The sequence below is a fragment of the Mesoplodon mirus genome (genome assembly GCF_964341445.2).
Source record: "Mesoplodon mirus genome assembly, chromosome: 1".
Lineage (NCBI taxonomy): Eukaryota > Metazoa > Chordata > Mammalia > Artiodactyla > Ziphiidae > Mesoplodon > Mesoplodon mirus.
The window spans coordinates 71,163,165-71,189,296 of record NC_138976.1 but is presented as its reverse complement, the minus strand read 5'-3'; the positions used below and the strand labels follow the sequence as shown (position 1 = coordinate 71,189,296).

Genomic DNA, 26,132 nt, shown 5'->3' with positions numbered 1-26,132 from the left:
GCTGATTTACGGGAAGCCGGACTTAAGTTTCACTTTTGGTTTCACTTATCTAACTTTTTATTCCAAAAATGAAAAATCCGCTTGTTTTCCAGATTACAAGTTTAGCGGCAGCGTAAGAAAATCCAGTCGGGGGCGTGGGGTGCTGACCCGGGGGCGGGTCTGTCTGGCAGGGGTGGGCGGAGAACTCATCCACGCTATAGCTCTTTAGCTGCGGGCCGCCGCGGGTGGTCCTCGCAGTCCCGGGTGCAGTGCCGAAGCCTCCCCGCCAGCCGAGAGTCTCCCGCCCGCAGGTAGGGAGCGTTCTCGCTCACTGGCCAGCATCTTTGGCCATCTCGCTGGGCACTTTAAAACGGAACGTCAACAGACCCTTTCTTTGGGATGGAGAGCGGAGAAGGGAAAGGGAAAGCGTGATGGTTTGGGTGCAGTAGAGCCGATTAAGGTTAATAAGAACAAGTAACAAGTTTAGCCTTTAGCTAGGGGGATTCAGTTTTGCTTATCTTGTAAGCATATATATGTTCCTGCGCGTTCACGAATGTGGTCCTGAGGTGGGTAACCGGGTCTAGAGGGAAATTCCTGGGTTGGAGGTCGGGACACCTGGGTCCTAGTCCACCTTTAGCTGCTCACTAGCAGTCTGATCTGGGTAAGTCATCACACCTGCAGCATCTCTTAAGGTCCCTTCCTGCTGTAAGAGCCAGGATACCAGAGCCCGAGTTCTTTGCTCTATCTGCTTTGAGGACTAAAGGAGTCCTGAAGGCGGAAAAGAGGAGCCTAAGGAAAAAAATGTTAAACATTTCTTAGCCACATTGAGCTTAGCCTATGTCAAAGTTCAGTCTGGGTTTGTCTTACAACACAGGGAGTCTTCATGTATCATTGTTCCACCTTGTTTTGTGCACCTAATGTGGCTGATTTTCTATGGATTAAATTGCTTTCTAAAAATGTGATTTTTTTTAATGGCTACATTCCATGGTGCTGGATAACCAAACAAAATTAATCTCCCATGCTGGACATAAAGATTATTTACAGTGGTTCACTATTTTAGCCATTCACTGAACATCATTGCATATAAATATCTGGGACATTGCTGATTATTTCTTTCAGATTAACTCTTACAAGTATAACTACTTAATCAAAGTCTGAATGTTTTAACAGCCTTTTGATACAAATTGAAAATTGCCTTCCAGAAAGGTTGTACCAGTTCACATCGACAGTTGCCCAGCAGTTTTTAAGAACTGTGATACTCTAAAGAAAAAATTACCTTTTTTTCAGTGAGGTAGAGTAGGCAGAGGTTACAGGACAATAGTTAGAGTGTGGTCTTAAAGGAAGCCACAGAAATACTATTGGGAATTGAACCACAGCTGGGAAATGTACAAGAATATCTCAGTGTGACTGAGGGGAAGGAGAATGGACACAGGGTTTAGTCGAGTTAAAGAGAGTTTTGTATTTCATAGAGTTTTAATAGATCAACTCGATCTGTTAATCGGGTAGGTTTTCAGCTTACTTGGAGACACATTTTCAAACTCCAGGAATTTTTAAAAATCAAATCATAGTACATATACATCAGGTAACAATCAAAGGAAACCCTGAACTAACAGGTATCAAGACACTCCTTGCTTATACTTTTGAGAAAGAAAGCTTGAGTTCTTTTCCCTGTCTTTTCGTCCTACCCATCCTACCTTAGCAAGCTAGAGAAGTAGAATCAGCTCCATAGTGTTACACCGGGTTCCCCCAGGGACAAACCTGCTTCCCCATCCTGAATGAACCATCGCTTCTTCCCTAGTTCACGTTTTCCTTGCTCTTTGAATGTCTCAGTTCTTGTCTGGGAATTCAGATATACTGTCAGAGTTTCTTCCCTGAAGAAGATGTCAGTGTTCTCAGACCAACTGCCCTAATGTGGAGTTTAGAGGTCAAAGACCATGTCTATTTACATGGTCCCTATCTATCTATCTATCTACCTACCTATCTTCCCTCCACTAACAACAACTGCACTCCAAGGGAATGGAGCCTTGGAAGAGGAGGTATAAGGAGGAATTAGGTAAATATCAGATCTAATCCATCACCTTCCAGTAAACTTTTATTACTTCTAAAATTTTCAACTAAATTCATTAAAGGATAGGAACTCCACCAGGGTATGCCATAAACATTGGAAAAGTTAGTTGAAATCCATGAGTGGATTTAATGCCCCTCTGTTTTATTCAGTAGTTCTTTGCTTGGAGTTAGGTGCATGTTAAGTTTTCTTCTGCCCGATAAATGTATTTGTGTTTATTATATCACATTAGTATTTTATAATTGTGGTATAATCAGCTCTGGCCCAAGTAAAGGATAGGCAGATAGCTGCTGCAGCCTCATTTCAGCAACCTTTGTGTTCTCACAGTTCTGGCTGTCATCCCTGTTTCCCATGTATAGGGCAGACAGAAAGGATTGAAATAAGAATTATGCACCTAACACTAGCAAGAGGATGATGATGGTTTGTTTTATTTTACCGTTTTTGTATGTGTATATCTATATGAACATGAAGGATTCATACAGGTTGATAAGAAACCAGTAAGATAAACAGGCCAGAAAATGATCAGATAATTCACAAAAGAACTAAAAAATCAACAAACTTCAAGTTGTACTTTGTAATTAAATTAGAAAAAATATATATTTTAAACAAAACCAAGTGCTAGGTGAAGACCCAATGTAACTGGCACCAATTATCCACATGTATCAAGAACCAGGAAAATGTTCTTTGTCCTTGATCAACAGTTCTGCTTGAGGAAAATCTGTCCTCAGGGTCTAGCCTGGGACCTGGTACACAGTAGACACTTAACAAATATTTGCTGAATACACAAATACTTATATTTTTAAAACTGGAAACAATCCTTACCTAACAACAGGGAAACTAAACATTACGGGACCACTAAACAAGATACTTATAAATATCATGCAGTAAAATGGAAATTATTTCTCAAAATATTAAATGAAAAAATGGGTGTTATGTGTATAATTGTTCTTAAAAGCTTCACGGGGAAAAGACTGGAACAAAAATGTATACTGAAATGCTCACAGTGGTTGCAAGGTTTCTCAGCCTTGGCACTGTTGACATTTTGGGACAGATAGTTCTTTGCTGTGGGGGCCGTCCTGTGCATTGTAGGAGGTTTAGCAGCATCCCTGGCCTCTACTCACTAGATAGTAGCAACCCTCTCTCCACCCCATTTTGACAACTAAAGATGTTTCCAGGCATTACCAAATGCTCCCTGGGTTAAGTGATGGAATAGTGGGTGACTTTCCCCTTCTTTTCTTATTTGCCATATTGTAGTAATGTTATTTTAATAATGAAGAAAAACAGAAAAATAAACACATGCCATTATTCTACCTCAACTCTGATGTTTGGGGTTCTGGGGTTCTTTCCATTATACTACTCTGTCTGCCAAACTCTCTGCAGCTTGGCAAGATGAAATGGTTCATTAAATTTTGTTTTTATTATTTTCTAATAAAAGTAAAACATATTCATTGGTTTGAAAATCTGGACACAGGAAAATACCAAAGAAGTCATTCACAATCTCATCTCCCTTTTCTTCTTTTTCTCCCATCCTTTTTTCCTTTTGAAAACCATAAAGAGATAAATACCTGACTATTCTTCCTTTAATTTTGTTCCTAGATATAATCACTGTCAGCATCTTGGTATGGATTTTTCTGTAAATTTCCATGTCTAAATATACACACACGGATTATTTCTTTTTTAAACAAAACTGGATTTCTGCTACATATACTGTTCTGCAACTTACTTTCTACATCTTTACAAAGTCAATACATCTACATGTATTCTTTCCTTAATGGTATTACATTAGATGGACATACCAAAATTTATTTAACCATTTAGGCTATCTAGGGTATTCCCAGTTTGGGGCTGGTATTAGCAATGCTAATCCTTTGGCGTCTATTGTTACATGCATGTGTTTTTGTTTTTGTAAGATATATTTCTCAGAGAGGAAATGAAAGCTAATGTGACATATACCTTTAAGATTTTAATGGAGATTACCAAATTGCCCTTCCAAAAAAGGTTATACAACTTCACATTCCTACCATTAGTGGGTAAGGAAACCCATTTGTTCATATCCTCAGAAATGCTAAATATTAGGAAACCTTATAATTTTGATCAAGCTAATAAGTGAAAAATGGTGTCTCATGTCTTAAACTATTATTTTTTCTTTATTGGTAAAATTGAGCATCATTTCCTATGTTTAGATATCATTTGTATTTCTTATTCTCTGAACTGTATATTAGAACCTTTGGCTCATTTTCCTGTTGGGTTGTGTGTACTTTTCTTATTGATTTTTAGGAGCTATTTATATATACATGACATAAATCTTCTGCCTTACATATGTGTAACATTGATTAATTGATCAGTTGTGAGTTTTTGTATGTATACAAAGGTCGAAGAGACCCTAAGGCAGAAAACTGGCTTTCTTCTCAAAATGTAAATATATGTATTACATGAGAGAGAAAATACGTTAATAAATAAACAGATTTGCTGAACTATAGAACAGATCTTCTCTATTTACTCATCTACTGGAATATATGCTCCTAGAGGAGAGTGACTTTTCTTTCCTGTTCACTGCTGTATCCCTAATGCCTAAATTAGTGCCTGGCACAGAAAAACTACTCAATCAATGTTTGCTGAATCAAAGAATTGGTAGAATTTCAAGCAGGATGACACAATGAAGTGTAGAATCTAGGCAGATACCCCTGAAAGAGGGCTGTGAGTGAGTCACATCTTAATGTGATGTGGTTGAATCCAACTGTTTCTCCTTCTCACTCCCCCTACTACTAGTGGAATCAGTTTATTGAGGGAATGGAATTTATAATTTGGGATAAGCAAAGGACGAAAGAGGAGATTTTAGAAGGATGGAACCTGGGGGAGAACTGGCGTGGTTGGGATAATAATGTGGAAGGCTTGAATAGTTAAAGGGTAGGATGAAAGTATTCAGCTGCTAAGGGGGAAAAGGCATTGAAAAGTGGGAGATAATGGAAGTCAGATTCTCCTTCCTTTGAAATTTTGTATAGGGCAGGCTTGGATTTCTAGATATGTTACACTGCAGGAAAAAAACAAGAAGTATTTGAGAGGATTTGGGTGCCATATTTTCTTCTTGGTTTCCTTTGAGTGTAGAAGTTTTTTTCCAGGCCTTATAATTAGAATTCTCATCGTAGTACCTTTTTTTTTTTTCATTTAGCTTTATGTGGCTGTGGGATATTAAGTGAAGGTATTGAACTTCTAAATTCCCTGCTGTATTTCAGCACTTACAAATCAGTCATTGTCTGGTTATCAAAAGCCAATTTCAATTAAAACTGCCAAGTCCCATAATGTCTGGGTATTCAATTATTGAGTAAAGCAGTTTTCTTTTTGTGTTTTCCATAATTAGGTCATTCCAGAAAGATGAGGATATATAGTATCTTTACATTCATGGCTTACTGTTGTTTGCTGAAAGGTAAGACACCAAATCCTTTCATTAGGTTCTATAATTTAAATATTTTAACTGTAAGATAAAAACTGAAATAATAAAATAGGTATAATTTTTGTAGAGAAGACATTCTATTTTTCCTTCATTATAATTCATAAACATATTTCATAAACCTATTTCACTGGACAAAGATATAGGGAGTATGGACACATCTAAAGAAACAAAATTAACCCATATCCATTTATCCATTACTCATTATCCATTATCCATTTCCCAAGGGTAATTACTTAAAATATCTGAGGAAATGGCCTATGTGTATACTTTTATATGCTTGTTTTAAACAAGGGCAGGATCATTCTATCCACCTTGCTCTATGACCTGCTTTTCCCAGTGAGTATATTCTAAGGAAGAATTACAGTGTACATGCAGTGTCAGGGTAACACAGTACTGGCATCAGCCTGAGACCCTCCCTAAATCTCTGTACTCATCTACCTCTGGCCAGACAACTGATTAAGAGTTTCGGGCAGTATGTAGAGAGGACTATTGGAATCTATGATTTAGACCATGCAAAAGGCAATGAGTGTCGAGTCAAAGGACATTCTGGGGATGTCCACATGAAACAAAGTATCCCTGGTTATAAGTACCCCATTACCATATAATATTTCTACAGTAGTGTATGTTTATGAATTTTGGGACTACAACTTGTTTAGCTAATTTTATTATTTTAACTCAGGAATGAGATACACATCCTAAAACATGTCTCAAGCTCACTGGATAAAATATGTATTTCAGGGAAGTAAGTCCTTAAATGTAATTATCACATAAGTGAGCATATAAAGCTTTTATAAACCCTGCACTCATTCTATAAATTTTTTGAGGAATTTTCCGTCTTCTAAAGATTGGTCATCTTTCTTTTCAGCATTTACTATCACAGTTCCCAAGGACCTGTATGTGGTAGAGTATGGCAGCAATGTGACATTGGAATGCAGATTTCCAGTAGACAAGCAATTAAACCTGTTGGCATTAGTTGTTTACTGGGAAATGGAGGATAAGAAAATTATTCAGTTTGTGAATGGGGAGGAAGACCTGAATGTTCAGCACAGTAGCTACAACCAGAGGGCCCTGCTGTTGAAGAATCAGCTCTCCTTGGGAAAGGCCGCACTTCAGATAACAGATGTGAAATTGCAGGATGCAGGGATTTACTGCTGCTTGATCAGCTATGGCGGTGCTGACTACAAGCGGATTACTTTGAAAGTCAATGGTAAGATCTATTATAGATAGACACAGCCTTTATTAAAACCATGTCTCAGTGTTGAGAACTTTTCAGTCTTGGAAGTCCAGCCTCACTTTCCACAGCAGCCGTCTGTTCATTCATTCATTCACATACTCATCCAATGAGCATTGCTTGAGCACATCCTATTTGATAGTCCCTGGAGATCCAGAGCCAAATGTGGCAGTCATGTTTCACAACACGTTCAGTTTTCCTAAAAATAAATTCCTAATCTTCACTCTTTTATTATTATAAAAGTTATATATATATATATTCTTGCAAATAACTCGGATGCTGTGGAAGAGAATAAATGAACCACAAAAGTGTCTCTCCTCCCTTCACCACTATCTTCCATGGCATGCAAGGATAATAGTCACTATTTGTGTGTCCCTCCAAGAATTTTTAAATTCAATACCTATTTCTTAATTTTATGAGGTCTGCCAGCATTTTTTCTTTGAACCTCTCTACGTCAAATCCAAATAAATATATTAAAGACAAACCCCATTATAAGGTTCACATTCAAAAAGACTTGAAGTCAATCTATGAAGGCAAAAAATAATCATGTCAAGTATTGAATAAACTATTCTTCCTCAGAGACAGTATAAACTATGCTCACTAGGCATACATTCATCTTAAAAATGTGTACCATTTTTATCTTGGAGTGTTGAAGAGGAACTGTGTCAAATTCCTGGGTACTGACCTATAAATATGACATCAGGTCACCTGGGTTCAAAGTTTTGGGTTGCTTCTAGCTCAGTAAAGGAAAACACCTTAGCTGACCACCTCTGCTTTCACTGTTAAGATTCATAAAATTGAGAGCTGAAAGGATCCCAGGCAAGAGCAGCTAATCCAAACACCAAAGAACAGAAATCCCCCGAAAGGATCTTCTACTCACATCCTACAATGATACCCCTGTCATTTGGACCTCCCTTCTATAGCCTATTGTAATTACTTTCTGATATTAAGCTGAAATCTGCCATCTCTAGTCATAGTTTTGAGATTATCTGCTTGCTTCTTTTGTTTACATGGTGACCTTTTAATATGTGACTAGAATTAAATCATCATCCCTTGGTGTTTCTATTCCTGACCTAAGTACCATCAATCTGAATGTCAGGAATATAAATAGAAAAAAGTTTACACTTATCATAAAGGGGTAACTAATCATTATAAAGTCAAAATCAAAATTATATAGGAATTAGAAATGCATCTGTTTTATGGTACATTGCTGGGTCTCTGATTCTGGCTCAGTTAATGCTACTGTTGTCAAAATGTCACTTGCCTTGTGAGGTAGATTTAATTTAATTGTATCTTACCATATGCTTCTCCATAACAGATATTCATGAAAGCAAGCTGATGGGATCCCAAGTTGGGATTTTTAACTTTTCTTCAGTCCATCAGCAAATATCAGGCATACTATGTTTCAAGGCATTAAAGAAATTATCAAGACTTAGCTCCATGAACAGCCAGCATTGCTGGATCTAGGGTGGGGAGGAAGAGCATAAGCCTGGCAGTCGGTTAGAAGGAAGTATAGAGTATATGTCTCTGCTTCCAGAAGAAGTCTCTCATCAGTCTGTAGGGAGTATGCAGAGAGTGGAAAAGCTGTCCCTGTAATGAAGAAGGGTGTTCTTCCAGGTTATCTGGGCTCTGTAATGTCCCTTGTGGATTTGCGATTTCCTTTGCTCTGGTTTGACACAATGGGAAATCTTTTGGCACTGATGGTTTTTCCAAGGAGGGGTCCTTGATGGAGGAAAGCAGATGACCAACCAGATTTGAGGATGTGATTTGTTTGACCATTCCATTTTGTACTATAAATTACTAATTTGGCATCCTAGTCCCAGTCCATCTAGTTGTCATTTGCACATAGTGGTCTTGGAGGTCAAGTTGAGCTGCACTGAAAGCAAGTCAGCTACCAAGCTTCAATTGCGCTGAGGCAGTGTCACCAAAGAAGTGTGGTGGCCAGCTTGCATGAGCTTTACAACCCAGGAAAGTAGAACTCCTGAGTCACCTCCATATGCAAACGATTTCACAGTAACGCTGTCGGGCTTCGCTTCCCATCACTGCAAACATGTGGTAACACAGCTTCCCCATAGGGAGTTTACTCACCATGGGATTTTAAAGGTGAAGCATTTCAAAACTGAAATTTGAAAGAGTTTAGTTTTAGATTAACTCAATTGTTATCACTTTGGTGTTATTGCACCTTTCATGTTTGTTTAAATACCAGACTCTCACGCATCTGACTTTCAGTTGAAAGTGTTATTTTTCCTTAAACACTGAATCTAATAGCAGGGAAAATGAAGTGCCCATTTCTACTTTCAAGAACTTAAATGGGATGAGGCACTGAAAGAACAAAGTATGTATAGTTATCCTGATAAAGCTAATTTGTTCATATGGACCAAGGATTAACTGCTATCATTCCATCTCTCCTCCAAATTCACCAACCAGCCCTGTTTAAGTTTTCCCTGTAGCATTATTAAATCCCCATCTAATATATCATGTAACATATCATATAAATGTACCTACATATTTTGTTTATTATCTCTCTCCTTCTTCTAGAATATATAGTCCACAAAGGCAGAGATTTCATCTGTTTTATTTATTACTGTATCCCTAGGACTTGGCATATAAGAGTAGTAGTGTGATAAGAACCCACAAAAATATATATGTTGAATGAATGAGTGAATGGCATATTTCCTCAAATAGGATAAGCCTAAAAAATTTGAAACATGAACAGGTTTGGATATATGAAAATTTATTTCCAAGGCTGTTCATCAGGAACTGTCAATACTTTCTAAAGAATACCACATGAGTGCACTTTGATAGTAGTAAGAAGAGGAAGAGCAGCTCTAGCAGTAGTAATTAACACTTATATAGTACTTATGTGCCGGCCCTATCCTAAGCACTTTGCCTATATTATCTCATTTAATCCTCAAACGACTCTGTGGAGTAGGAGCTTTATCATGTCTAAGATTTTTACTATCTCTGAAATCTGAGTGTGTCTTTCAGTAGGTGACATCTTAAGAGTCAGTAATATGTGGTGTTATTCTTCTCATTTCATGGATGAGCAAACTGAGCTCCAAAGAAATTAAGTAATTTGCCAAGTTCATTAAACTATTAAGTGATGAAACCAGGTTCTAAACTCAAGCAATCTGGCTCTGAAGTCTGTGCCCTTAACAACCAGGTTTATTTCCTGTATTTGTACCTCCAAAGTGTGTATTGAGTTGTATGTGTGTGTATATATATATATATATATATATATATATATATATATATATATATATTTTTTTTTTTTTTTTTTTTTTTTTTTTTTTTTTGCGGTACACGGGCCTCTCACTGTTGTGGCCTCTCCCGTTGCGGAGCACAGGCTCTGGACGCGCAAGCTCAGCGGCCATGGCTCACGGGCCCAGCCGCTCCGCGGCATGTGGGATCTTCCCAGACCGGGGCACGAACCCGTGTCCCCTGCATTGGCAAGCGGACTCTCAACCACTGCGCCACCGGGGAAGCCCTGAGTTGCATAGTGACTTCAAAACTACTGTTAGCTTTTCGTTGTCTGGATGTAATAGTTGCATTAGAACATGTGTACTATAGATCTAGTAAACCAGGAGTCTGCAAATGTTTTCGATTACCTACCCCATCAGTAAAACATGTTAAACTAATATATGTATGTGTGTGTTTATAAAGAATATACTTGTGCTAATATATGTTGTATCATCAGAAATTGACATTTTTAAAGGCAAAAGACATTGAATACCACCAATTTCATATGGTTCAACCTAATACATTGCACATTCTATAAATGTACAAAAATAGAAATTTTAAAAAGATGAAATGAAAATTTAATAAACAATATTTTCAATGTCTTACTAATTATGATGCTTCACTATAATTAGCTAATATTTCAAGGCATAATATATCTTAGGTGAAATTTATCATTAACAAAAATGGATGGTCTTGACAATCCTAAGATTTTTTAACCAATGCCTTGTCAGATTCAATTAGGTACTTGTTGTTTTACTTCATAAAGTCATGGTAAGAAGTATCACTCTTGCCATTTCCTTTCGGTTTTTGCTTGAATTATTGGTAATATCTTCAATCCTCAGTTTCTTTGTGGGAAACCTTTTAATTAGTTGTTCATTTTGTAAGCAGGTTAGTTTAGTTAAAATTAGGTGAGAGGGACTTCCCTGTGGTCCAGTGGCTAAGACTCCGCACTCCCAACACAGGGGGCCCAGGTTCGATCCCTGGTCAGGGAACTAGATCCCGCATGCCACAACTAAGACCTGACACAGCTAAATAAATAAATATTTTTTAAAAAATTATATGAGAGAACCTGAATATCTATAATAATCCCAAACAAGTCACTGTCCTCCCTTAGGTGTTATAAAACTCCCCTATTCCTTTAAGACAAAGTGAGGCCCAGTGTCATCAGTAAATCTTATTAAGCTTAGATTATTTCTTAATTATTATGATAAAAATACATATAAGTGGAGGTTCTAATATTTTCTTCTTAAACCCAAATACATGTGCTCCACTTGAGAGACTAATGAAATGGATGTTTAATCAGTGAGTAGAATGAATCTGCTAATTTGTTGGGCCCTTAAGGGTACAGTACATTTATACATATGCCCAGGCATGAAACAACATTCTCCTTTATTCTTATTCCATTAAAAATAATAATCAAAGGGTAAAAAAGCAAACATTTTACCCTTAAAGTTTACTATTAACTCTGATTTTAGGCTTGGAATTTTAATTGTCCAAAAATCAAGCTATGTGCTATATGAATTAGAACCTGTTATGGTAATATTATTTCATGAGGTATAATCAGTGGATTCCTTTTTAAAAGAATGCTTAAATATAATAGATAAAGGTTGAGGATTCAAATACTCATGAGAACCATTATTTATATGTTTTGAAATTGTAATTATGTTGATTTCCAATGTTTTCATTGAACATAATATCATTATTTCAGTTTTGTTTGATCCTGGCTGTATTGTATTAAATCTCTGTGAATATATCATATCACAAAGCCATTGTTGTGTCTTTAGTAAAGGAATGGAGAATTAAGGCTCTAGGTGGACCATTAGTGGTTACACTAAAATATTAGGAGTAAAATAAAAATTATGCCAACAGAATAATAACATGTTAACATACTTATCATGAATAAACATGAAAAAGATCTTAGGCATTGTAAATGCACTAAATAATCTACTAGAATATTTAGTACATCTGGTAACTTAATCCTAAAAGGGTCCCAAACTTATGATCTAAAATTTAATCAAAGTTTCTTCCTTGAGTATAATTAAATGATTTATTAAAATAACCAGCATAAAAGTTTAAAAAGTAAGTATCATAATATGGTATTCTAGATGAGATCCTAGAACAGAAAAAGGACATTAGGAAAAACTAGTGAAATGGAACAAAGTATAAAGTTTAGTTAATAGTACTGTACTAATGTTGGTTCCTTAGTTAGGATGAAAGAACAGTGGTAATGTAAGATGGTAACAATAGGGGAAACTGGGAGAGAGGTATGTGGGCACTCTGTACTATCTTTGCACTTTTCTGTAAATCTAAAACTATTGTAAAATTTTTTTAAATGCATTTAAACTTTAAAAATTATCATGCAGGAGCACGTATCAACTTTTACAATGACGTGATACTATTTTCATACCTAATTTCTGATCATTTACCTAAAATTGGAAAAGTGAATGGCCCATCAAAATGAGATTTTCTGTTTATTAAATAAAGTCTAAGAAAAACAGTACTGAACAGCTGGAGATGTTCATGTTTATAAAGACAGGTTTACATCAACAAAGAGATAATAAATTTAAGAATTTGGCCCTTTGTAAAAACTGTAAAACTTTACTGCGAAACATATAAAGACGAGTAAATGGACAAACATATTTTATATTTAGATAGAAAGACTACTGGTTTAAAGATGACAATTCTCTTTTAATTATTCTATACATTTATCAATACTTTGAGCTCAATAAAAATAACAATATGTTTTTTATAGCAAGGTAGTTGTTCCTTTAAGCCCAAACTTGGCCCAAGTATGAGTGGAAGAGTTGAGGCAGAACTACCAGGCATTCCCCACTGCTGAAACATCTGAACATTAAGCTTATTTCTCTGAGAACAACCTGAATAGGTGTTCTTTCTAAGGTAGGCAAGACCAAGCCACATGTCTATTTCTGTGCTAAGTGAAAGCCATGCCTTCTTTTTGCTCATGACCTAGCTCCATACCGCAAAATCAACCAGACAATTTCTGTGGATCCAGTCACCTCTGAACATGAACTAACGTGTCAGGCTGAGGGTTACCCTGAGGCTGAAGTCATCTGGACAAGCAGTGACCACCAAGTCCTGAATGGCAAAACCACCATCACCAGTTCCAAGAGGGAGGAGAAGCTTTTCAATGTGACCAGCACACTAAGAATCAACACAACAGCTAACGAGATTTTCTACTGCATTTTTCGGAGATTAGGTCATGAGGAAAACAGTACAGCTGAGTTGGTCATCCCAGGTAATATTATGAATGTCTCAATTAAAATGTGCCTAGTACTGTCCCTTGGTACCTAGCCTGATGCCTGCTCATTGCAAGCTTTCATTGTTTGTTGAATGAATGAATAACACTGTATTTACAAAATGCATCCTACTTCCTCACCTCCATTCATCCAAGTCATATTGCTACTTAATAAACATTCAGCAAATATTTATTGAATATGCGGTATGTGCCAGGCATTGGGGACTCAGTTAACCCTCTCCAGGAAGTAGATAATAAAACAGGCAATCTCATTTTATGTAGGACATGCTCTTGTGGCTGGGGGATCTAGGGCAGCACCTGAGAGGAAGACTCAACTCAGTCCAAGTTTCAGGAATCCAAATCTGAGCACATCAGAGCTGTTTCCTTCTTTCCAGGGTTTCTGTGGCAGGAAACAAATGGAATGTACTTTCCTATCTTATTTCAAATGGGAGAGATCCTTCCTCCCCATCTGCCTTCTCCAAGGTAGTCTGCTTAGTGTGTAAGATATAAGGCTGTGTGTCCCTGGGCAAGCAACTCGACTTCTTCTGTGTGTTTCATTTTTCTTATATAGTTATAACCTATTGGGCAACACCATCATAGGAATACACAAGCTATGGTGTATGAAAATAATTTGAGACTCTTTTTTGCGCAGAATCAACTATTTTATTTTTATCTCACTCTCCTATAGAAGTGGGTAAGGCAGGATACAGTCTGGTGAGAGGCTCAGACCTTTAGAGAAAGTGAGCCTTGAGAGCATGATGTTAATATTGGCTTGGCCAAAAAGTTCGTTCGGTTAGTGAATACATTGTTCAATGAAGTTCTTCGTGAAAATGAAAAATGTGTCTTTTATTTTTACTTAAAAGCGAGTGAACTTTTTGGCCAACCCAATATAAACCCAGAGGTTTATATTGTCTGCTTCTCAGAGGCACTTCTCACCACTCTCTCCCCCACTAGATGTTGACAGTAAAGCTTAGGTACTTCAGAGAAAACAAATAAAAAATTGAATAGAAAAGGTAAACAATAGGAAAAGACAATCCAGGGTGGTCCTATGAACAAAAAGAACAAAGGAAGTTTAGAAAATTAAAGAGATGCTCTTACTGGGGTGTGAATCACTTTGGTAGGAGCTGCATTAGTATAATAGGTTCCTGCCATTTAAAAGCTATTTTATGATAACTTACTTGTGGGAAAACCTAGGGTTAACTCACCTAACTGCTCAAAATCTGTTTCCTCATCTGTAACCTGGGGATTTAAAAAATAAAAAACGGCACACCTAATTCATAAAGTTATTAACAGGCTTTGTAAACTGCAAGCTACTAGAGAAAAGCTGACTACAGCTTTAAAGCTTGAACTAGGTAGTCATGGATCATGGCTAATGGTGGGAGGTGGGAGTTAGCAGTCTCTGAGCATCATGTGCCGTAAGATCCCTTTTCTTCCTGCATGGGACTGGAGACAGGTTGGTGAGAGGTGCCAATGATTAGATGTCCCAAGATGTTCACACTGTGGAGAAAGAAAAGATAGCAAACAATGGTCCCAATCGTGGTCACAGATATGGGGAAGCAGGAGCTCTTTGACAATGCCAGTTGGCCTTCATGTTCCATCTTTGCCATGTGCAGTAGGCTGCTACCTTTTATATTAAGGAATGCAGGAAGTGAAATAATCAAAGCTACCATATAATATTGAGTTGCCACTCCCTGTGAAAAGCACTTTATAAACATTAGCCTCACAAAAATTTCATGATCATTTCCATTTTTTAGGCTGGTTAAAGGACTTACTGGAGATCTCAAAACTAGTGAGTGGCAGCAGAACTTAACCCCAGGTTCATCTGTCCAAAGCTTGGGCTGCTTCCACTTTTCCATGCTGCTCCCATTTTCACATCTGAGGTATCTCACCATTCCAGCCACTCACTGGAAAGGAACTTATAGTATTTAAGAAAATTAACCTAATACTATCCTAAATTAAGCTTCAAAGATGATTATTCTCTTGGCCCCTTCCAAAGAAGATTTTATCTTTAGTCAGTTTCTTTTTATTTTGTTTTGTTTTTCAGAACCGTATCCAGATCCAGCAAAAAAGAGGACTCACTTGGTGATTCTGGGAGCTCTCCTGTTGTTCCTTAGTGTAACCCTGACAATCATCTTCTGTCTAAAAAGAGATGGTATTTCCTTTATTGTAATAGTCTCCATTGGGGTTGAGGAGAAGTGTATGAGAGTGCTACTGTTGTCACACTGGCACTTAGTGGGCCAAGCCAGGGATGCTAAATCTCCTGTAATCTGCAGGACAGTCGCATGTAACAGGGAGCTTTTCTACCCAAAATGCTAGGGGTGCCCCCAGCAGGAAACAGTGATTTATCAAATGGTTTCCTATTAGCTTTCCCTTCCAGGGCCAACTTTCAGTTATGCAAAGTAGGTTTTTAGTTACTGTTCTGCAGTATCACTTCATTGAAGGGCGGCAGTGAACACTTGTAGTAACATTTCCAAGGGAGTGAGAATTGGATCATGGCTGCAAGCAAACCTGACTTGCCTCTGCAAGGTAGCACAAAGACACTCCACTGTTTGATAGCAATTATAGTGAAGCTGTGCAGGATTGCTGGGTGAAGATGGTGAGAGAAAGGTTGTGTATGGAGGTTGAAGAAGACCAACTGTTAAACAGTTTCTTTCCGTCATGCAAATAACCACAGACTTAAAGAAGAGAAAAAGCTAAATGCCTGTTGGTTTCAGTTGAATTTGTCTAGCATTAGTTGCACTGTTATATTGAGCTGGTTTCTGGGACCTTTAAATAATAAAAATAGTTCTTTATGGAGAGCAGTGATACTTTTACCATAGAGTAGTTTGCAAGATTTCTGGCTGAGGGTGTTATATAGATTTCAAAATAATTTTAATGTGTGTATTTCTCTGTTTACCCAAGGGGGCAATTAAAATTCAGGAAAACGTGGCTATTCAAATAATTTCCTTTCATTTTAAGATGATTCAGAGCGAACATTTCCCCAGTACTTTGAGAAGTACACCAAAGGATCTGATGATGATCTGTGTATAGAGTTATCTGATGACAAATAGGGAAGTGGAAAATGGAAGGGAATTCCAATAGTTGTTGAGAAATTCCCTACAACCCCTTAAGAGGTGGGTGGATCTGGGAAAATGGTGTAATTGAGGGAGTGGAGGTCAGCTTCTTGTAATGAACAAGTACTTAACAGAACTGAGACAGCCAGAATATAAGGATCAAGTTTCAGTGATAGGAAGACCTGAGATGGCTTTGATTTGTCCAAGGAAGTGGCTGTGGCCAACTTGCATTTCCATGTGAAAAATAATTAGTTGGCATTAGAAAGGACTAGAAAACTAGTCTATAATAAAGTGTCTCAGAATATGGTACATCTCTGGGGGAAGAATGGAAAATATAAGTATATACTCCTGAAGAAAATTTAGGAACAAAAGCATGTGTCCTAAACTGTTGAATTAACTTCAGGGGTTGGGACTCCTGGAATACGGAAGTCTACCAGGTTTCCTAAGGGATTAAAAATGTTTCATAGGAACCTGGGATTTAAACTTGAGTCACTTTGTGGGATGTAGAGTTGTGTTGTATGGAAATAAAAATAACTTTTTTTCTTCAAGTGAGAGTGATGGATATGGAAAAATGTGGCACCCAAGATATGAACTCAAGGCAGCAAAATGGTAAGAATATTAGCAGGGATCAGAAGTTGAAGGAAAAGTAAACAAAAAGTTAAGGAACAAGGAGAAGGCTATCAGCCATAATCTTCCCTCATTTTACAGAATGCTGACTGTTGGAACTGCCGGCTCCTCTTTGCCTCACAACTCTGATATAAGAACTATTCCCACAGTCTGAGATTTAGGGATGGCAAAGGAGAGTAGAGGGATGGCTCTTTGCGGAGGTGGGAGAAGGAGGCGGCTTCTCTCTGTTAGGTTTCTATTGCTCTGCATCCTAACATCTCCCTGCAATAGGGAACCAAAGTGATTTATGTGGATGGGTGATAGATAGATGGATGGATGGATAGATAGAAAGATAGATAAAACGTGTATCAGGCACTGTGGGTACTGCTTCATGTGCAGTACTTCAATCTCCTCCCTCCACAAAATCAAAGAGGATTTATTTATTTATTATCCTAGGATTATTCCCACTTTATAGTAGAGAAAACAGAGGGTCAAGAAGATAATATAAATTGCCCAAGAACACAAATCTGGCAAAAATAAGGCGTTGGGGCCCACTAGCCTGACTATAGAACCTTACTCTTAACCTGTTCACTTAAATCCATTCCACAACAAACGTCTACATTTGTAGAAGTCCACAAAGACCTCACCCAGGTGATTGAACTAAGAGGAAAGTTATATTAAGGTTTCTAATTCTTTTTAATGTAATTAGAAACCACACTTCACAATGAGCCCAAGTTTAAAGTAGTCTAATTACCTTGGACAAGCTCAGGCATGTTTCATTATGTAGTCCATAGTGCTCATTTGTGTTGTAAAGCTAATTAATGAGTGTTGTTTGGAGCATCCTAGGGTGACAAACCATCCCAGTTTGCCCGGGACTAAGGTTTTTCTCAGAACATGGGTCTTTCAGTTTCACAACCAGGACAGTTCCTGGCAAACCAGGATGGTTGGTTACACTTTATCATGTAAAGGGAATTGGACATAAATATAATATGCTTCTTTCTCTTATTGCAAGTTTATTATATCATCTAGCAAATATAACTTTTGTTTCTCATTTTCACTCTCCAGATACACAATTTGAGGAGACGTAACCCGACACTGAAACTTCTGATCTTAAAGCAGGGATTCTGAGCCTGTGGTTTGAGTTTGTCAGGGCTAGGTATGACCAGAGGCATGCAATGGGCCAGTGGGCTGCAGATGATGTAGAACTTAAAAGGCCCAAGCCCTGAAAATGGAAGCTGGGAAAGAAGAAGAGAACAAAGGAAGAAGGAGTAAAAAAGGTAGCCTTAACCTGGAAGGAAACCTTGGTACTTCAAAATGACTGGGAGACTCATCAATGCATATGAAAAGGAGAAAGGACACTTCTGAATGATAAATCCCCATGCAAATTATCTGTCACTCATCCTAGGAAAACAGGTTGAGATTCCCTGATTTAATGGTCAGTTCCTGCAGAAGTGCCCTTTGCCTTCACTCAGTGTTGATTTGTCTTCTGGGTAATTGAGAGTCCCAGTGTTGCAACAGTACTTAAGTATGAGTTATTTTTATTTATTTTGAGTCTGTGGGGTCTTGTCATGTGAGTGTGGTTGTGAGTGATTTCTTTTGAAAATATGCTGTATTAGAAGTTAAAATTATGTCACCAGACCAAACTTAGTGCTTGATGACTTGTGTGTGTCCAGCAAAATATAGTATTTGTAAGTTGCTTGATATCCTCTATAACTATCGGCACATGGGACCATAGAGAACAAACCATTGGTTTGTATAGGATATTACCTTATTTAACCCATTGATACTTTGACTTGGATAATCTTATTCTCAGACCTCAAAGTAAGATACATTACCAAAATGTGTTATGTTTAAGTATCAGCTTTACAACTGTGTGTACACATAATCTCATTTCATCCCTGTAGCAGCTGTGTTGTAGCAAGCACTATTATTCTACCCATTTCACAGCTGAGGGAGCAGAGATAAAATAACTTGCCCAAGACAATAAACAGCAGACCTCAGATTTCTGAGACCGTCACCCACTGTCCTTTTACTATTTATTTATTTTAATTGAGGTATAGTTGATTTACAATGTTGTGCCGATCTCTGCTGTACAGCAAAGTAACTCAGTTATACACATATGCACATTCTTTTTAACATTTTTTTAATTAAAAAATTTTTTTTTACCCACTGTCCTTTTAGAATACAATTTACGGCTCTGTTTTACTTTAAGAAATTCATTCATTCAGTGAACATTTAGGAAGCGCCCTACCATGTCAGTCACTGTGCCAGGCAGAGTATACAGATGTGAGCAAGATAAAGCACTTCCCCTCGAGGAGCTCATAGTATGATGGGGACAGCAGTAAGAAAACGTATTGCTACAACGTGGTGCATTATCATAGTATAACGTGTTCGAGGAGAATGCTTGTATGAGGAGGAAAGTCTAGAAATGCTGCCAAAGGAGGGGACGCTCTGGGTAGCCAGCCAGTGTGTTCCTGGACAGTTGAAAATACTTAAACATTTTAATAATCAAAGCAATTTTAGTTTATGAGATGTCAGATTTTTTAAAACTGTGGAAAACAGCTCTTGAATTCCTTTTCTATCACTATATTTACCCCTGATTTGTTTGCCTTTGCCATGCAATTTGATGTTTATTTATATAGTACCTAGTATTTTCTAGCAGTTTTCTTTTTTATTTAAATGCAATTGAATTTTGAATTCATACTTTTTCATGATTCAAAATTCAAAAAGTTCAGTAGGAGACATTAAAAAGTCTCTATTCCATCCTCCTACTCATCTAGTTTCCCTTTCCAGAAGCAACAACACTTGTCTTTTGTTTATTTGTCTTCTAAAGATATTCTATGAACATATGTGGAAATGTTTGTAAAATGTGTGTATATTTTTAGTTTTTGCTCTTTCACATAAGTGGTAATGCATTATGCGTCTGCTGTGCCCTTTGCTATTTTTATTTAATATACTATTTCTTAGATAGTAGACAGAACAAATTTGAAGTTCCCAGAGGCTGGGTACTATGTCTTGTTTTTTCTAGGTCATCTTTTCCATAGTCTCTTAGTATCTTTCATATGATATGGTACATACTAAAGAGTTACTACATCTACATTTAGACAACCAGCATTTGTCAAGTACTTGCTCTATGACTGTGTTTGGATTTGGTTTATTTTGTGTTTCTCAGAGAGAGAATGTGTTTCTCAAAATGGATTTTCCAGGGTACATGAGGTCAACCTGGCCCTAAAGGACGACTTTATTACTAAGTCTGTATGACAGAATCATGTCTGGAACTTGTTTTTTTCTGTTTTCTCTTGAGTATAAACTTGAATTCAATGTTGCACTTGCAAAATTACATGTTCTGTTTGGAAATTCCAGTCAAGTACCTTGACCCTAGACCTTCATCTGTGCCAGAAAAGGCCTGTGATGCCTGTGAGCTGTGCCTGAACCCTTGAGTCCCACCAGTTCTCACCACTACACAGGCCTCCTAAGACATTGCTTTCCAAAAGTTCAGATGCCCTCTCAGGAGGTCCCAGAGTATTTCTTCCCTCTTGGCCATTTACCTGGATCACTGATAAGGAAGACCTTCTTTGCTTTGCCACATGTCAAGGCTGAAGAAACAGAATCTCCAATAGAATTTTTCCTGTTATCTTTTTGTACATGTTCATTTGCACAATATCCCTTGTTTGAGTGACAGTATCCTTTGTCTGTGTGAAGTACAAGTGAGGATTCTGGTTCAGCAAGATGTAAAGTCTATTTACTCCATTCCTAAATCTTAATGCCTTCTTGTGGTATGGGATTTGTAAGGCACTTTATCCCTTTGTCTTGTGTTTCATTGTAAATGATATAGGCAGAGATGATATCTAGTTCTGCAGTGGATTGTCACTGTTTACACCTGCATTAATTTAATAAAATATTCTTATTTATTTTGTTCTTCAGTGCACCCACATCTATTTTCTTGTTTTCTACATGTTTTGTAAGACCATTCCCAGTTCAACATCCTGATGGAGACAGTTACTTGGAATATCTTCAGCTACCTTCCTAGTTCTTTTTTTCATAGCTTCTATGTTTACACAGCATACTCTTGCGTCCTGTGTGATGAAAAAATATCAAAAGAAGTTTTTAAAGAATGCATTGAAAATTTTCATCCTCTCTCACTTGATAGCTTCCTTTAGGACAATACCAAGAAAAGAGTCAAAATTATGTTGTCCAAATTGAAGATCTGAGGGAAGGGAGATGAGAGAGGAGTGGTCTTCAAGAGAACTATAGGGAAATGAAGGGGCTTTCCTTTATGAGAGTACTCTTCTCAGATCAGTAGACATGGATATGCAAGCCCACGCATACGAAGCTGGATGTATTTCAATCATCAGGTTCTGAAAAGGAAGTGAGAAACCTAGATTGAAGTCAAGTTGAGGATTAAGGCCTGGTTCAGGGTGGGACAGTAAGAAGATTTAATGTCAACTAATTTAATTACTTAGTCATCAGGCTTGCTTTAAAGAGACTTTTGATCATTTCTCTAAATCAGACACTCTCAAAAGACAATGATGACTATTTCTAAGAATATATGTCAGATTCTAGATGGTTCTAAAGAAAGAGTATCAGTATCTTTGTAGAAATGATGATGGTATAATGTTTATGCCACTGCTGGGCAATGAAAGCAATAAAAATGCATGGTTGGCATCAGTATATTTCACCTTTCTGATCAATCTTCCTGGCTGGCTTTGGTGGTCATGGTTCTGGATGGAATTTTGTGACACTAGAAGGGTCCATACTGTAGGAAAGTTAGCTTGAGAATGTACCATAAGCTGTCATTAAGCTTTTACTCCAATCCCTTTTACAAGCATGTGACTATCTGCCATAAGTGGACCAAATATTTTTATCTAAATATTTTAGAAAATTATAGATTACTACTATTTTAAAACTTAGAATTCAAAATTAGCTTTTTCACTGTAGATATCCCTGACCAAATTTGTGAAGGTAGATGCCATTTTTATAATTTTTTCCTACTCCAGGCCCACAAAGTTTCAAGGGAATTAATACTACAAATCAAATTACTCCTATATAATATAAATATTTCCAGAATTATTTATATTTTAAAAGAGGTTAATGTTTGACCAAACTGAAGCAATTGTTAGTGGTGGGGTTTTATCATTAATAATTATAATAATTACCATTTATTGAGCATGTACTGTATGTCAGGCACTGGGATTACACACATTATCTCATTTAATATCATGGGCTGGTGATGAAGTGTACCAAAAAAGTGCACCATGTTTACCTGGAGCTACCAAATCCGGAAAGTTAACGAAAACTGGAGCATTAAAAAGGCGAAAATAAGTAACTGCATAATTACAGTGATATTATGGGAAGCTTTTATTTATTTATTTATTTGTTTGTTTGCACCAGGTCTTAGTTGCGGCAGGCGAGCTCTTTAGTTGCAGCTTGCGGGCTCCTTAGTTGTGGCACATAGATCTCCTTAGTTGCGGTTCCAGAGCTCCTTAGTTGTGGCATGTGAACTCTTAGTTGTGGCATGCATGTGGGATCTAGTTCCCTGACCAGGGATTGAACCCGGGCCCCCTGCACTGGGAGCATGAAGTCTTATCCACTGTGCCACCAGGGAAGTCCTGGGAAGGTTTTTTTTTTTTAAATAGAGTTTTTATTATAATTCTTGCTGATTATTTACTTAAATATTTTCCCTCAACAGAAAAATATAAAATGGCCATTTAAATGTTATATATGGGGCTTCCCTGGTGGCGCAGTGGTTGAGAGTCCGCCTGCCGATGCAGGCGACACGGGTTCGTGCCCCAGTCTGGGAAGATCCCACATGCCATGGAGCGGCTGGGCCCATGAGCCATGGCTGCTGAGCTTGCACGTCCGGAGCCTGTGCTCTGCAACGGGAGAGGCCACAACAGTGAGAGGCCTGCGTACCGCCAAAAAAAAAAAAAAAAAGTTATATATGTAAGACTATGACATTAATCTTGAATGGAGGAGAGTAAGTTGTGGAACATTGGCTAAGATATATACACTTCTCAGTTTCTTATTGTTGTGAATCTATTGTATTTGGACTCCATTTTCTACCAATTTATGATCTGACTGCAGATATTATAGTATAAAGATGCAACATGGGGGGCAGGAGTTCTGAATATGCATTTCCATTCAAGGAAATATTATCAGTAAACAGATCCCCAACCTCCTCCTTCCAGTCAATGTGACCTCTCTAGGAGATCTCTTTTTGTAGAAAATGGAAGTGACTAATACAATCTCACCAAGGAGAGAGTCAAGCTGGGGAGATGGGCAGCAGCCTCGAGTGTGGAGTGAAATCTCATCCATGACCCCAGGATTTAATTCCTCATCAGAGCTTTTCAGTCCACGTGGCAAACCAGGGGATGATCCAGAGGGGGATGGGAGGTCAAAAATGTTAAGAAGAGTTACCCACTACAAGGATAGGCCTGAGGAAATAGGCAGCAGCATCCTGGTTGAAGGGGAGGTAAAGGGAGGTGAAGATCCACCCTGTCTCTAAACTTGCAATAATCTCTAGGCTGGAGACCAGCCAAAGGATCACACACTCTCATATTCACACTTTGAGACCCCTGGGGATTACTGCAATGGTGGCAAAACTGAGTTAGGACAGTGTTCCAGAGCCTACATTTTGGGGCAGGAAAATTCTCAAGAAGTAAATGGTTTACCAGATTAAGATTTTATGGCAGGATTGTGTCATACCTCAACATATTAATCTGATTTTTCTCTGTGTATGTCCCTCCACCTCTTCTCTCCCTCTTTGTTGCCTGAGGGTCAATTTTCCTCCCCAAGCCCATGCCAAAGCTGAAACCTAGAAAGTACCACTTTATAACCTGCAATTCCACTCCCATTTCCCACAGTTCCATTACAAACATCTCAGTGGGTCAGGTAACTCATTGGACATCTTTTACATGCCAGGCATTTACAGGGCATTGTAGGGGAGTCAAAGATATTTAATGTGGCTCATGCTATCATGGAGCTTACAGTCTAACTGAGGAAATGATATATAAATTTAGGAAGAATTAAGTAATAAATCAAGTGTTAGAGAAGATGAGACTTTTAAAAAATGTCTCAAGACAGTGAGAAGAGAGGACAGCAAATGCTGTGAAATAGAGGAGGGAGGAAATAGTAAGGGTTAGAAAGCCTTCACCAAGGAAGCTTGATTCAACTTGGACCCTGGAGAGTGGAGAAGATGCCTAACTCTGATGGTATATGTCTTTGTCCATTTGGGCTGCTATAACAAAATACCACAGATTGGTAACTTATAAACAATTTATTTCTCATCTTTCTGGAGACCGGGAAGTCCAAGATCAAGGTGCCAACGTGGTTGTGTTCCAGCCAAGACCCTCTTCCTGGTTCACAGCTGGAACTTTCTCGCTGTGTCTTCACATGGTGTAAGGGGCAAGGGATCTCTGTGGGGTCTCTTTCATAAAAACACTAATCCCATTCATGAGAGCTCCACCCTCATAACCTAAGCACCTCCCAATGGCTCCTTCATCCTAATAACCTCATCTTTGGGGGTTAGAATTTCAACATGTGAATTGGGAGGTGGGGCACAAACATTCAGATAATAGCAGTGTGGAAAACAGTTTCTTTTCATACAGGTTAAATTTAACAATGGAAGAAAATCTGTGATCCCTTACATTTACTTGATACAACCCTGAAAAGGATAATTTGGCAATATTTATCAACTTATAAATGACCCAGAAATTTTACTTGCAGAAATTTACCCTACAGCTATATTCTCATATGTACAAAATGGCATATGCCTAAGGATATTTATTGCAACTTTATTTATAATAGCAAAACACTGGAAACAACCCAAATGTCCATCAATAGGGAACTGGTTAAATAAATGTGGTGGCACATCCAAACAACATAATACTGTATTAGACAGCCACAACAAAAAATAAGGAAGTTCTTTTCTGTACTGACATGAAACAGATCTCCAAGATAGAGTACAATATGCTACACTTTGTAATTATATTAATTAGGTATACAACAGCACATATACTATGAGCATTTACTTTCACAATAAGTAGTATGTATACTGTGTACACTTAATTTGTATATTATGTACACTATGCATCCTTTCAGATACAAATTTTGCACTTATGAAAGGAAAAAATATAGATACATATTTCCTTGTATATGCAAAAAATATATATCTGAAAAGATGCATCTGAAACTGTTAAAACCGCTTGCCTTTGGGGTGGCATATGGGTTTATAGTGGGAGAATTTTATTGGTTTTGACTTTTGAATCATATTATTACCTACTCCAAATAAACAAATTATAATTTTAAAAAATCTGAGCTCAATTATTTGCCTTCCATGAACCTCCATGTACTTTTAAGGAAATGATAACTCTCATTAATGTATAAGGCCAAATACAAACATCAGAGGTGAGGGAGTTTGAACAACTGAATTCAGCCACCGCTGGATTTCAATCTGGACTTGAGCCCAGCTGTATTGAATTATTTTCTTTCATTTAATTTTTCCCTGTTTTTCACTGGTCTCACTCCCAGAACAGCCTCTAGTACGTGAAAGCATGATCAGTTTATTTATGAGCTCTGATTAAGCAGCTATGGGTTTGGATCCTCATGATAATAAAGGAAACTGTTATAAAAGAACGAATAGGCCAGGGGCTTCCCTGGTGGCACAGTGGTTAAGACTCCATGCTCCCAGTGCAGGAGGCCCAAGTTTGATCTCTGGTCTGGGAACTAGATCCCACATGCATGCTGCAACTAAGAGTTCACATGCCACAACTGAGGAGCCTGCATGCCGCAGCTAAAAAGGATGCAAGCCGCAACTAAGGAGCCGGCGAGCTGCAACTAAGGAGCCTATGTGCCGCAACTAAGGAGCCCACAAGTCACAACTAAGGATCCCGCCCAGTGCAACCAAATAAATACTAAGAACAAAAAAAGAATGAATAGGCCAAATCAACCCATTGTTTATAGTGCCATAGACATGAAATATGCTTCCACAGATAAGAACTAACTAAAATATTTGAACCTTGGGAAAGCTTGCAAGAATGATCCCAACTTATATTTATCCAGTCAGAGAAATGAGTTTAGCACAAGTGAAGTTTTTGCATAACCACAAAGTAAAGCTTTGGTCAGCATTTTGGGGGCTATCGGTGACTATCAAAATCCCCAAACCATAGGCTTTCCCTTTCATTATCTTGGCTTCACCGTGAGGAAGTTTGGCTGTCTGCCCCAAGATCAAGCATCCAGCCTTTAACAAGACA

The 26,132-nt window shown here is 37.9% G+C and overlaps 2 protein-coding genes across 4 annotated transcripts in view; both read left to right on the top strand.

The window, feature by feature from the left end:
- Window positions 1-216: 216 nt before the first annotated feature.
- Window positions 217-21,509, top strand: CD274 (CD274 molecule). Of its 3 annotated transcripts, XM_082605608.1 has the most exons (7): window positions 217-290; window positions 5,403-5,468; window positions 6,361-6,702; window positions 12,938-13,222; window positions 15,267-15,374; window positions 16,825-16,884; window positions 17,947-21,509. In XM_082605608.1, the coding sequence occupies exons 2-7, from the start codon at window positions 5,417-5,419 to the stop codon at window positions 17,967-17,969; spliced, it is 870 nt and encodes a 289-aa protein (XP_082461734.1). In that variant the 5' UTR covers window positions 217-290; window positions 5,403-5,416; the 3' UTR covers window positions 17,970-21,509. The 3 variants fall into 3 exon arrangements, 2 of the variants coding, with proteins under 2 accessions (XP_082461734.1, XP_082461735.1); XR_014292023.1 differs by having other exon boundaries at window positions 15,267-16,884; window positions 17,947-17,979; XM_082605609.1 differs by lacking the exons at window positions 15,267-15,374; window positions 16,825-16,884; window positions 17,947-21,509 and having other exon boundaries at window positions 12,938-13,368.
- Window positions 232-26,132, top strand: part of PDCD1LG2 (programmed cell death 1 ligand 2) — a 115,741-nt gene continuing 89,840 nt past the window's right edge. Inside the window, exon 1 of the mRNA XM_082605881.1 lies at window positions 232-290. The gene's annotated coding sequence lies outside the window, so the exon portion shown is untranslated. The remainder of the gene's footprint in view (window positions 291-26,132) is intronic.